At 46.8% G+C, this 12162-nt stretch overlaps 1 protein-coding gene across 1 annotated transcript; it reads left to right on the top strand.

Annotated features, from left to right (window-relative positions):
- The first annotated feature begins 3997 nt into the window (after positions 1-3997).
- On the top strand, positions 3998-6872 carry LOC120691622 (5-pentadecatrienyl resorcinol O-methyltransferase-like). Its single transcript, XM_039974766.1, has 3 exons — positions 3998-4872; positions 5008-5154; positions 6428-6872. Exons 1-3 carry the CDS (start codon positions 4072-4074, stop codon positions 6578-6580), a joined length of 1101 nt encoding a protein of 366 aa, XP_039830700.1. The 5' UTR covers positions 3998-4071; the 3' UTR covers positions 6581-6872.
- Positions 6873-12162: the final 5290 nt, after the last annotated feature.

Below are 12162 nucleotides of genomic sequence, written 5' to 3'. Positions count from 1 at the left end.
GGCAGCCCGACCTCCCGGGACACGTGGAAGTCCCCCGACCTGGCGCACCGGGTACAGCCATGCCGGACAACCCGGGCCATGCGCTCCAAGGATGCCGCCCACCCTGACAGGCGTGCCGGCCAAGACAGGCCCCCGTACAGACGCCACGACGCCAGCTCTCTTTATCTTACGGTGTAGTCATAGGCTACAGGGCTCCCTGACAGAGGGACAGCTCCGCCCACGCGGGCCCCACGACACTACGGGAGAGGGCGTCAACGGACGTCCCCTCCCTCGCCGTAATGATGGTTGCCCCTGCGTGCCACTCCATTACGCCAGCGGGTGTGACCGGACACCCCCTGTCTGACCTCGGTAAGGCACCCCTCATGGGGCGTGCTGTCCTACGGACAGGGGCTACGCGAGAGAGACGCAAGGTAGCCCTGCAGATAAGGGACATAGGCCTACGAAGATAAGACTGGAGATGATCCCGAGCGCCCGTCCGAGTGACCAGGCCGTCCCGACTGGCCAAGGATAGGACAGCGCCTGGACAACCCGTTGCCTAAGAAAACCAACCAGGATCAAGACACCCCACTCCCGACTGACCGAGTGAGCCCCGACGACTGACAAGGACGAAGGACACCTCGACGGTGCCAAGACAAAGCGCTAAATATATGTAAATGAGGCCCCCACCTTGGACTATAAAAAGGAAAGCCTCCCACGTAGGAAAGGATTGGACTCCTAGAGGTTCGACACTCCTTGACCAGCTTGTAAGCTCTCCTCTGAACTTTGAGCACCCGGGCTCGAGAGCAATAGAGCAAGAACACCACCCCCATACTGGACGTAGGGCACATTCGGCCTGAACCAGTCTAAATCTTCGAGTCTTTGCGTGCTAGACAATATCCGATCAAGCGCACAACAAATGAGCAATCGAGTAGTTTAGTAGTCACCCATTTTCCGCAGCGACAACAACCATCTCATAGAATAAAATTTAATACTATGAGACCACTTTCTCACCATTGTATGAATTGTTGTTGCCATGCAACTCATAATATATTTTTTCTATGCATAAATTATGAAATTATATATTAGTATGAGACAGTTTATAAGACAACTTATTGTATGTAATACTTGTTATATCATCTTAAGGTGATATGAAAATGCATGAAACTGCCTGTTAGACTGGACAAATGTATTTGCTCGAGAACTTTTTCGGTTTTCGTGGGGGCAAACGTGGCCTGTCAATGCTAAACCTCTAGCATTGTAGGTCTAGTTCAGTCTTATTTTGGGCAAAAAGTTTTGGCAACATTTGCAATACTAATTAGAAGTATTGAATAATGAATATAGACTAATTATAAAACTAATTACACGGATGGACAGAAAATCGCGAGATAAATCTATTAAGTCTAATTAATCTATCATTAAATGTTGTTTACTGTAGTACAATATTGCTTAATCATTACATAATTAGGTTCATTAGATTCGTCTCGTGATTTCATCCGTGGGTTATGAAATGAGTTTTGTCAGTTATCGTCATTTAATACTTTTAATTAGTGGTCAAACATTCGAAGTTACTGTAGCATACTGTTTGGACTAAACAGGGAATATATCGCAACACGGATCTCGGTATGAGTTCATTAATTGTGACAGTGCTTTGAACTCGACCAGCTGTCCAGAGGAGAATCGTTGGGGGTGTCGTCCAGAGCAGAATCTTTGGTTTGCGAAAACAAGCTCCATAGGAGAATCTTCCCGAAGAACATCAGCTCCAAGATGTGCACCAGTGTTAACGTTTAGATCTAGTCATCATATTCGTTACAATCGATGTCGCTCTAATTTGGCTGACAGGCCGATTAGTATCGCCATTTAAAACAGATAACTCAAATTGCAGGCAGGGCAGGCAGGTTCTGAAATGAACCCGCTTAACCAACCCGCTAAAACAGTTTGGTGGTTAAGTTTTGGTGGCAGAATGATGAGCAGACTACCAAAGTCTATGGACAAGAGGACAAGCTCGCAAGACCTGCAAAAAAAACTCACAGCAACTCCTTCCACCATCGATGCCTCTGCCATCTGCATCCCATCCTTCCACCGTAATCTTCCACCCGGTTCCGCCGCCACGCGTCACCGCCTCACTCCCTCACACTTCCGTGCTGCTAAAAGCAAGTATTATGTATTATGGTGGATTAAAATTAGGTTAAATGCTAAAGTAGAGGAGAAAGAAGATGAGAGAGTGGAAATGAACTGTTAGCTAACATCCAGTTTCGACAAAAAACGAAAAAAATTGTATGAGATAGATAAGTAGACCATATATTTATGGTAGAGAATTAAACTATTATATAAGTAGGTTAAAAAGTGAGCTAAAAAATTCTTACAGCAAGCAGTAGACTAATCATTACTCTTGCTGTAACTCCAGCACCGGCCGCCGCAAGCAACAAGCAAAACCCTAGGGCTTTCCACTTGGATTTGTCACGCCCGATTGTCGATTCACCATCTTCGGCTGCTGCTTCTCGATTTCCACACCTTCGGCGACTCCTCGGCATGGCCTCCTCGTATCAAGCGGCGGTGAGCTCGCGGGCCTGACCGACGCCTTGTGCCACCGCTGCTCCAGCGCCGCCATGGAGACGCCGGCAGCACAGCAGTCGCGTAACTGCCATTTTCAATAATTCTTTCATAACTGCCATTTTGAATTCTGTTGTTTTTTGTTAGGAGTTTATTTGATTTTTCAGTAGCAATAAGGAGTATATTGAATTGGGCAGACAAATCAAGCAGTAGCAGCGAGTATACAGCAACAATAGTATATATTACTTTGCAGGCCTTGTGGGTCGTCGTGTACGCCACTAGCCGCCTCCAACGGAGTCTACGATATCGTCATAAAATGTGGAATCGAGAAACAATAAATAAATCATAAAACGAGTTCCCATCCTCTCGATCTCACTCGGCCGGGTGGGGAAAGACCGCCCCACCGGTATTGACTTTCAGAAGAAGCCTCGGCTTTCCCGACCGAGAAAATCCCCGAACCCTGGCCCCGCCCTGACACCGGGGCCGTTACCCATGGGAACCTGGGCCGTCCACACACAGTGCTTTGGCACCGGGGCCAGCGAGGGGATTTTTTTATCCTCAGCCTGAAATTCACTCCCATGAGGAGTCGAACCCAGGACCGGATGCCGCCAGGTTCCTCTAACCACGAGTTCCCATCCTCTCGATCTCACACCGGCTCATACAGCAACTCGGATAGTGTGCCGTGAGCTAGCGACGAAACTACCGCTGGCGAGGTGATTTTTACTTTTTTTTTATCTCTCTACCATCCCAGTGGAATCAAGTATTATAAAGTATTATAGTAGGCTATAAACAGATTAAATGTAAGGTAGAGAAAAGAAGAGAGGAAAGAAATAGGAAGCGGATTGTAAGCTTACAACAAGTTTCGACACAGGAACCAAAAAAATTTTGTGAAAAAGATACGTGGGTCATATATTAATGATAAACAAACTAACCACTATATGAATGGGCTGAGAGGAAGGCTGCAATATTCTCAGCCAGTAGCCGGTTAAATTGTTATTCTTGCTCTAAGACCACCGGATGGAAGCAAGCGACATAAATACATTAGCGGACAGCTACAATCTCACTTAATTAGTTTGCGACAAGGTTAGGACGTCCGTAATGATCATAGCTTATGCTAACTATATATACAATCTGCTCACATGGAGGTGAGAGATAAAATCAAAGACTATTTTATACTATTAGACCCAAATATTCATCTCACGTGTTCTTGGACTACATTAAATAGATTAGCTATTTGATCGCTAGTGATTTCTCTCTCTTATTTTTTTCTTACTATATTAAATCTAGCTAGCTAAATAAATAGCAGTTGGAAACGCTCATGGTGGGCAAGTGGACAGTCACAACCCGCTCATGCAAGTTGACATAAAACAAACAGAATTATTCACGAGCAGTCACTACAAGTACAGATCGAACCGCTATATATACATGCAACGCCATAGTATCCAAGCATCCAGGCAAACCAGCCAGTAGAGCCATAGGGCAAACAGGAGTTCGTTGGCCAGCCAGCAGTGGCAGTGTGGCACCACCATCACTCCAGAGACGATGGCATCATCGCTCCCTGTGACTGGGAGCAACAGCAGCCAGGACCTGCTCCAAGCTCAAGTCGACCTCTGGCACCAGGTGGGCAGGTACGCCACGTCGGCCGCGCTCGGAGTCGCCATGGACCTCGGCGTCGCCGACGCCATCCACCACCGCGGCGGCAGCGCCACGCTCCCCGAGATCCTCGCCGGGGTCGGGATCCACCCGTGCAAGCTCCGCGCCCTGCGCCGCCTCATGCGCGTGCTCGCCGTCTCGGGCACCTTCAGCGCGTCCTCAGACGGGCACGGCGACGCCGTCGTCTACAGGATGACGCCGGCCTCCTGCCTCCTCGTCAGCGGCGGCGAGAGCCCGGCGGCGACGGGCCTGGCGCCGCTCGTGGGCCTCAACCTCTACCCCATCCTCGTCTCCCCGTTCGTCAAGGGGATGATCGCATGGTTCCGGCAGGACAAGCCGGGACCATCCCCGTTCGCCGTGGCGTATGGCGAGATGATCTGGGAGCGCACCGACCACGACGCCGGCCTCAACGAGCGGGTGAACAAGGCGCTCGCCGCGGACACCCGCTTCCTCATGCCCATCTTCCTCAAGGAGTGCGGCGAGGTGTTTGATGGGGTGGACTCTCTGGTCGACGTCGGCGGCGGGCTCGGCCGAGCAGCGGCTGCCATCGCCGCGGCATTCCCGCGTATCAAGTGTAGCGTGCTGGATCTCCCCCAAGTTGTCGCTGACGCTCCCTCTGACAACAACGTGGAGTACGTCCCGGGTGACATGTTTGAGAGCATTCCACCGGCAAAAGTTATTTTTCTCAAGGTCCGTACCTGCTATATAAATAAATAGATAAATAAATATTTTCTTTTCTCGACACACTTTAAGATGTAGTTTTGGTAATGGTACATATATATCTATCTATCTGATTCTAACTACCATGATGCTTAATTGTTTCAGATGATTCTACATGATTGGGGTGATGAGGAGTGTGTCAATATACTGAAGAAATGCAAGCAAGCTGTCGCTCCGCGGGAGGAGGGAGGAAAGATAGTAATAATAGACATGGTGCTCGGACATGGGCCACAACACATTAAGCTGAAAGAGGCGGTTTTTTCTTTTTTATATTTAAAAAAAATTAAAATTTCAAAAATATATGTCGGTTTTGGAAAATTTCAAAAATATACCCCGGTCGCCCTATGGGGGGCGACAGGGCTCAAATGTAATTTTTTTTTCTTCAAATTTGCAACGAAGTCCCTGGAGAAAAAAAAGAGGGGGGCCTGTCGCCCGTTGGGGGGGCGACAGGCCCCTGTCGCCCACCCCAAGGGCGACAGGCCCCTGTCGCCCGTTGGGGGGGCGACAGGGTCCTGTGTGGCCAACAAAGCCTATTGAATTTCATAAAATTCCTCCAGCGTCCGAAGATTTATTGTGATATATTTGCAGAAGGATTTGGAAATCGAGTTCGAATTATCATGAAATTTACGGAAGGTGTCGGATGTCAATTTTGGTGGGCGATGCGGCCTCTAAAGGATGACACTAGAGAAACTACTTTTCATGTGATTTCGAACTATAAACTTTTTTGTCAGCGCGGATGTCTGGTGGATGCAGATTTCACAAACCTATAATGATTAGAAACTAAAAACGAGATCTCGAATCAATTCGGACGATTTCGATTATCATTTATTTGTACTTATTAGTTACTTCTACCAATAGAGCTTAGAAGTTCGATTTCTTCTACCAATAGATTGCTTCGAACTTCTAAGCTCTATTGGTAGAAGTAACTAATAAGTACAAATAAATGATAATCGAAATCGTCCGAATTGCTTCGAGATCTCGTTTTTAGTTTCTAATCATTATAGGTTTGTGAAATCTGCATCTACCAGACATCCGCGCTGACAAAAAAGTTTATAGTTCGAAATCACATGAAAAGTAGTTTCTCTAGTGTCATCCTTTAGAGGCCGCATCGCCCACCAAAATTGACATCCGACACCTTCCGTAAATTTCATGATAATTCGAACTCGATTTCCAAATCCTTCTGCAAATATATCACAATAAATCTTCGGACGCTGGAGGAATTTTATGAAATTCAATAGGCTTTGTTGGCCACACAGGACCCTGTCGCCCCCCTAACGGGCGACAGGGGCCTGTCGCCCCTGGGGTGGGCGACAGGGGCCTGTCGCCCCCCCAACAGGCGACAGGCTCCCCTCTTTTTTTTTCTCTAGGGACTTCGTTGCAAATTTATTTAAAAAAAATTACATTTGAGCCCTGTCGCCCCCCCATAGGGCGACCGGGGTATATTTTTGAAATTTTTCAAAACCGACATATATTTTTGAAATTTTAATTTTTTTAAATATAAAAAAGAAAAAACCGCCTGAAAGAGGCACAAGTGTTTTTTGATTTCCACATCATGTTTATCAACGGGGCTGAGCGTGACGAGCAGGAGTGGAAGGATATCTTCTCTACAGCAGGATTCACGGACTACAAAATTGTGTCGGTTCTTGGGCTCATGTCGGTCATCGAACTCTACCCCTAAATATACTTGGTGAACACACACCGGCCCTCACCGAATAATCTTTTCTGGGGGAACTGTGGATGTAGTACTAGTTAGCTAGATAGCTGGTGCTGTGGACATACACTATTTGAGTGTGCGTGTAAGCCGAGTAATGGTGTATCGACAGTGTGATGCCCATCTGTCACTGTCGGTTTGCATTGCTGCTTGGTTAGTAGTAGTATTACTTCTTCCATGCGTTGCATTGAAGAGTCGTGCATGTAAAACTGGACGGTGTTGTGATGTTTGAACTATCTGCATCTGATTTCTTTCCTCACTCAAATATTCACCCTCCTCTCCAATGCGATGTCGAGATTATCCTCTTCTAATTTCCCGTTTCCTCTGAGTTTAGGCCTCCCACCTGTCCAATGCAGTGTTCTGAACCTCCGCTTGAGCAACATGGCTGGAAGACATGAATCCTGCAGCGAACATGACTAGTTGAGATTTGAGAAGAGTCTGTATGGCTGCATACCCTCCTCCATCCCTTCAAAACAAGGCCTCGCTCTGTCCTTTGTGATTTGAACGCTGCTGTCAGGTCCACATTGGACCAATGATCACCTTGCTCCAGTAATCTCGCGATACTTGTAGGTGATCTCGACTATTATTGTTCAGATTATGCATCTGATGTACCATAGTACTCTACACTACTACAGAACAGTCTTTTGATCCTACACATTTGTCCCGGTTATGATTGAAATCGGGACCAATAAAGTCTTTAGTCCCGGTTCTAAAATCTAGAACAGGTGGGGGTTAAAAAAGATCTTTTGTCCCGGGTGGACATTCCAACCGGTACTAAATATAGTCACTTTTAGTTCCGGGTGGAGTCACCAACCGGGACTAAATGTTTTAGTCCCGGCTGGTGATTCCACCGGGGATTAAAGGGAACCTTTTACTCCCGGTTCGAATGTCCACCCGGGACTAAAGCCAACTCCGACCTCGACCTTATCTCTCTCTCTCTTCCTACCTCGACATCTTCCACAGCACCGAGATCTCTCCATCAAGCTCTCCTCCGATTCCCCTCCCTTCCTCCCTCGCGGGTGCCGGCCGATGAGCCCCCGCCAGGTACCGGCGAGGAGCAGGGGCCCGGCGAGCCGCGGGAGGCGCGGCCAGGCCCAGCGGGCAGCGACTCGGCGTGGCCCCGACGCGGACGGAGGCGCGACCGGGCTCGGCAGGCGTGGCCCCAGAGCTGTTGTCGGTATTTACCGCCAAGCCTGCTCAGGGATACCCTTAGCAGTAGAGTTTGTAGGTAAGGATCGACGGCTCTGGAACTCGATGGTGCAAGGAACACAAAGATTTAGACAGGTTCAGGCCACGAGTTGCGTAATACCCTACGTCCTGTGTGGTGGTCTGTATTGTCTTAGGTGTAGATGATTGTTTGGAGGGGGTCCCTACCCGCCCTTATATATCCGGGGGGACAGGGTTACATGGAAAGTCCTAGCCGAGTACAGTTTGAGTCCTACTACAACACGATCGGGTAGTTTTCTTTGTATTGCAGCTAGTTCTATGCCTATCCGAGTAGTTACAAAAGAGGTAAGGTACATCTATGAGCTATCCCTTAATCTAGAACATTCTATGCCTATGAGCAGTCCCGCTGCCCCGGGTCTGACAAGCCCCCGAGCTCTTCGTAGCCGAGTCCTGCAGGCGTCCAGTACTTGGTTGGGCATCTTCGAGTACTTCAGGCAGTCAGAACATCCTTCTGGTTGCTTCTGGTCCTTCCTTCAGATACGTCGAATAGTCCTTCGAGTATTTTCATTTGCTTCGAGACTGTGAGGTGCTCAAGCCCCGAAATCTTGATCATATATGGTGCGCGAAGTACTCGCGCTCCATATGGAGTAGCCCCCGAGCCTTAGGTTGAATCGCAGAATCAGGCTGAGGATCACTTCAGTCTATTTTCTAAAAAAATTGAAAAATAAATATCTGATACATATATTCCACAGCCCCCGAGTCTTGAATTTAAATCCCTCCATTTAGATTTAAGAATCAATATAAACTCGTGGCAAAAACTAAAAACTTCTCTGAGAAGGAAAGAATCCGTTGGCATTCCAAATATTCATAAAATTGCCCCTGAAGACCGTATAAAGCCAGTTGAAAACTTCCAAGGGTTTTACCTCTTGAACTCCTGGCCGCCGTCAAACTCAGATTCACATTTGCCTCTTCTCAGTCAAAATCCAAAAGCCCCTCTCGTAGCCCCCGAGCTAAAACTCGTGACTGTGAGATGGCTCCCAAGAAGAACAAGTCCAAAATTGAAGAGAAAACGATCGCCAATATGTCCACAGGTTGGCGCAAAAGTAAGATGTCTGAATCACTAGTCCGGGAATTGGAGAGTATGGGTCTCCTCCAAGAGCAGGGCATAAGCCAGTGGCGCGCTGGTGAAGGAGAAGATTACCCCATGGAAGGTACTCTTGAGACCATTATGTTTCGCGATTTTGTAGAACGTGGTCTCACTCTTCCTGTGTCAGAATTTTTCTATAGACTTCTTTAGTTTTGGGGAATTCAATTACACCATCTCACTCCCCAATCCATCTTGCATCTTTCAATTTTCACTCATTTCTGTGAAGCATTCCTTGGAATTCTCCCCCATTTCCACCTTTTCCAACATTTCTTCTTCCTTGTTCCAATCCCTAATGCCACCAATCCCGCCATCGTCGGGGGATGTGAATTGGTACTCCGCCCTGAGAACCGAGGCGAGTACTTGGCTTATGATCCGGCGGGTAAAGGAGCTGAATGGAAGAAATTCTAGTTCCATGTTGGGAACTTTGAATCCCCACTTCCAGAAAGGACTGCTGGTGCACCCGGAGTCCAGGAGAGTTGGTCGAGTAGAGGACCTGGTGGCAAGCAAGTTGAAGCCATTCTTCGTGCAATAGCCATTGTTAAGAAGAAGGGAGTCACTGGAGATCATGTGGTCATCTCATTTATCAGTCACCGGACGCAGCCTCTCCAGCTACGAAAGAATCCTGCTTTTAGATATGAAGGTACGCAGGATCCCACTAGGATGTCCTCAGAACCAATGGCTCAGTCTGAAGTAATAAAGAGATGCTGCAAAGTACTTGATAACTTCGACAAGTCTTTGACGCTTCCAACACTCTTCTCGGCACAAAATCCTCCCGAGAATGCCTGGGTACGTGCTTTGGATTCCATGTCGAGTACTTGTAGTTAACCATTTTTGATCTTCTGACTAAGTATTGGCTTCTTTCTGCAGAAAAAATTATAAATCCTAGTATTGTATGCCTCCGACTTCTGTAAATGCTGATTCTGATGACAGCAAGAAACGGAAGGTGGCTTCCCGATCAATGTTGCAGAGGAAAGTTCATCGTCTCGATGCCGGCCAGTAAGTATATAAATTTTTGTTGATTGTATCACGTTTGCCTCAGCTCTCTTATTCAGAATCTTGCTTGGCTAGGATCCAACATCTTTCGGCACATGAGAAAGATCAAGTCCAAGACTTTCGCAACTGGGTGTCGAGTGTTCGGAAGGAACTAGTCGATCAGCCCCCGATTCACCTGTAATTGGGTTGATCGAGACCCCGGCTGCCAGTTTGCCGAGTGCAGACATAGCTGAGAAACCAAGCGAACCAAGCCCTGAAACATCTGATACTCATGCGGCTGCTGAAGGAACCTCCAAAGCTGGTGGATCTGGGTGTAGTGGAGCGGAAGGGTCAAAAGGTCCTTCCGTTAGACTGGTACCATTCCAGTCTATGCCTCAGTCAGCCCAGGAAGAGTTGGGAAAGAAATTATTTGATGATCCATTGTTGTCTCTAGACAACATGAAGAAACTTGTAGATTGTATGCAGTGGAGCTTTAAATTTACCAATGTGAGTCTGCTGCCACTACTTGTCTTCGTCGAGTAGTTGATGTCTGACAAGATTCTCCTTGTATGTCTCAGGATGTAGCCAATCGATCTTTTTTAAAGTCTCATGCTTTATATAAGACTGTAGACAATCGGAAGATCTTATAGGACTTGCTACTCGGAACAAACTTTATGAAGCAAGTCAGCAGCATTATCTGGAGGTTTGTGACATGAAGTGCCAGATTAAGAACCTTGAGGAAGAAAGATCAAAGCTTCAAGAGGAAAATTCCAGGCTTTAGAAGCAACTGCAGACTGCCCAAGCCTGTAAGCACTCGATCTTTTGTCCTGATTTTGCTTTGTCATATCAATTTATGAGATATCTTCCCATCAGGTTCTCCGGAAGATCATACTCGACTAATAGCAGCAGCTCAAGCTCTTGTGGATGTGGTTGATACTGAAGAAGAGTCGTCAAGTAGCAAATTCTTGGTGGAGCGTTTGGAAGAAGCTCCCCAGAAATTTTTTGATGTTATGACTGCTACTTCCAAGAATTATCTAACACATATGATAGGAGTTGTCAAGTCATACTTGTCTCAGTTTAATTTAGCTCCGATAGCTAAAGGAATAGCTCCCAATTGCTCTGATGAGAAATTCCGAGAGTATTGTAAGGAATCAGAAGTGATTGCGAAGGAAATTCTGAAGAACATGGCAGGGTAGACTGCTTGTAACAACTCTTGTAATTTTCATTGGATTCTTGTCATTGTCCATAATTCGTATCATGTTGGTGTGTCTTCAGAAATATGATATGATACCGTAGGATAAATATGAGCTAATCGAGTAGAATACTTGAATGGAGTAATCCTTAAAGTTAATCATTTAGGGTGAGTCCCTTTAGACTATCCGATTTGAGAAACTTGAAAAGGTATCCATAAACTACTCGAGCAGGCGAGTAGTGTGTCCTTACCAAAGACTGGAGTAATCCGTAAGACAAAACTGTTAGGTACGAACCCCGTCGGGTTGCCCAAGACGTAAATGTCATAGGGATATCCAAGGCTTACTCGAGCAAGGCGAGTAAGGTGTCCTTTAACCAAGGACATGAGTAATCCTTAAGGCAAAACTGTTAGGTACGAACCCCGTCGGGTTGTCCAAGATATAAATGCCAGAAAGATATCTGAAGCTTACTTGAGTGAGGCGAGTAAGGTGTCTAACTTGTAGACTGGAGTAACCACTAAGATTGACCTATTAGGGCGAACCCCGTCGGATTGCCTAAGATGGACAAAATGTAGTAGTATCCATAACGTACTCGAGCATGGGAGTAGTTTTGCATTTACAGCAATGCTGGAGTTCCTCATAGTTGACCTGTTAGGATGAACTCCGTCGAGTTACCCAAGATGGACAACTAGTAAAGGTATCCATTCACCTTCTCGAGCTAGGCGAGTAGGTTGTGCCCTTTAAGGGAAAGGATGCGGCTTGTGTAGTTGTTCAGATGAAAAACTGTGTAAGCTTATCCTGAACTGGTGATGTCGTCAAATTGCCTTTAATGTAGTCGATATGCCAATTTGGATCCTCACTTTATTAAGGAAGTCAACTGACACCACTAAGCTGTTTGGATCAAGGATAAAACTTGCGCAAGTGCTCGATGTTCCAGGAATTCGGTACCTCATTGCCATCTGCATCAGTGATTCTGTATGAACCTGGTCTTGTAACCTTAGTTACGATGAAGGGACCTTCCCATCTGGAATTTAACTTCTGCAGTCCTGTCTCATCCTGAATCAGGTGAAGTA

Source organism: Panicum virgatum, chromosome 9N, assembly GCF_016808335.1.
Source record: "Panicum virgatum strain AP13 chromosome 9N, P.virgatum_v5, whole genome shotgun sequence".
Classification (NCBI taxonomy): domain Eukaryota; kingdom Viridiplantae; phylum Streptophyta; class Magnoliopsida; order Poales; family Poaceae; genus Panicum; species Panicum virgatum.
The sequence above is the reverse complement of the archived record's forward strand: the minus strand, read 5'-3'. Positions and strand labels throughout refer to the sequence as shown.

Excerpts from the sequence above, each read along its gene's own strand:
- LOC120691622 (XM_039974766.1), top strand. The coding sequence starts at position 4,072 with ATGGCATCATCGCTCCCTGTGACTGGGAGCAACAGCAGCCAGGACCTG. Across the intron at positions 4,873-5,007 it reads CAAAAGTTATTTTTCTCAAG|ATGATTCTACATGATTGGGG; the intron begins GTCCGTACCTGC and ends TAATTGTTTCAG. Across the intron at positions 5,155-6,427 it reads AACACATTAAGCTGAAAGAG|GCACAAGTGTTTTTTGATTT; the intron begins GCGGTTTTTTCT and ends CGCCTGAAAGAG.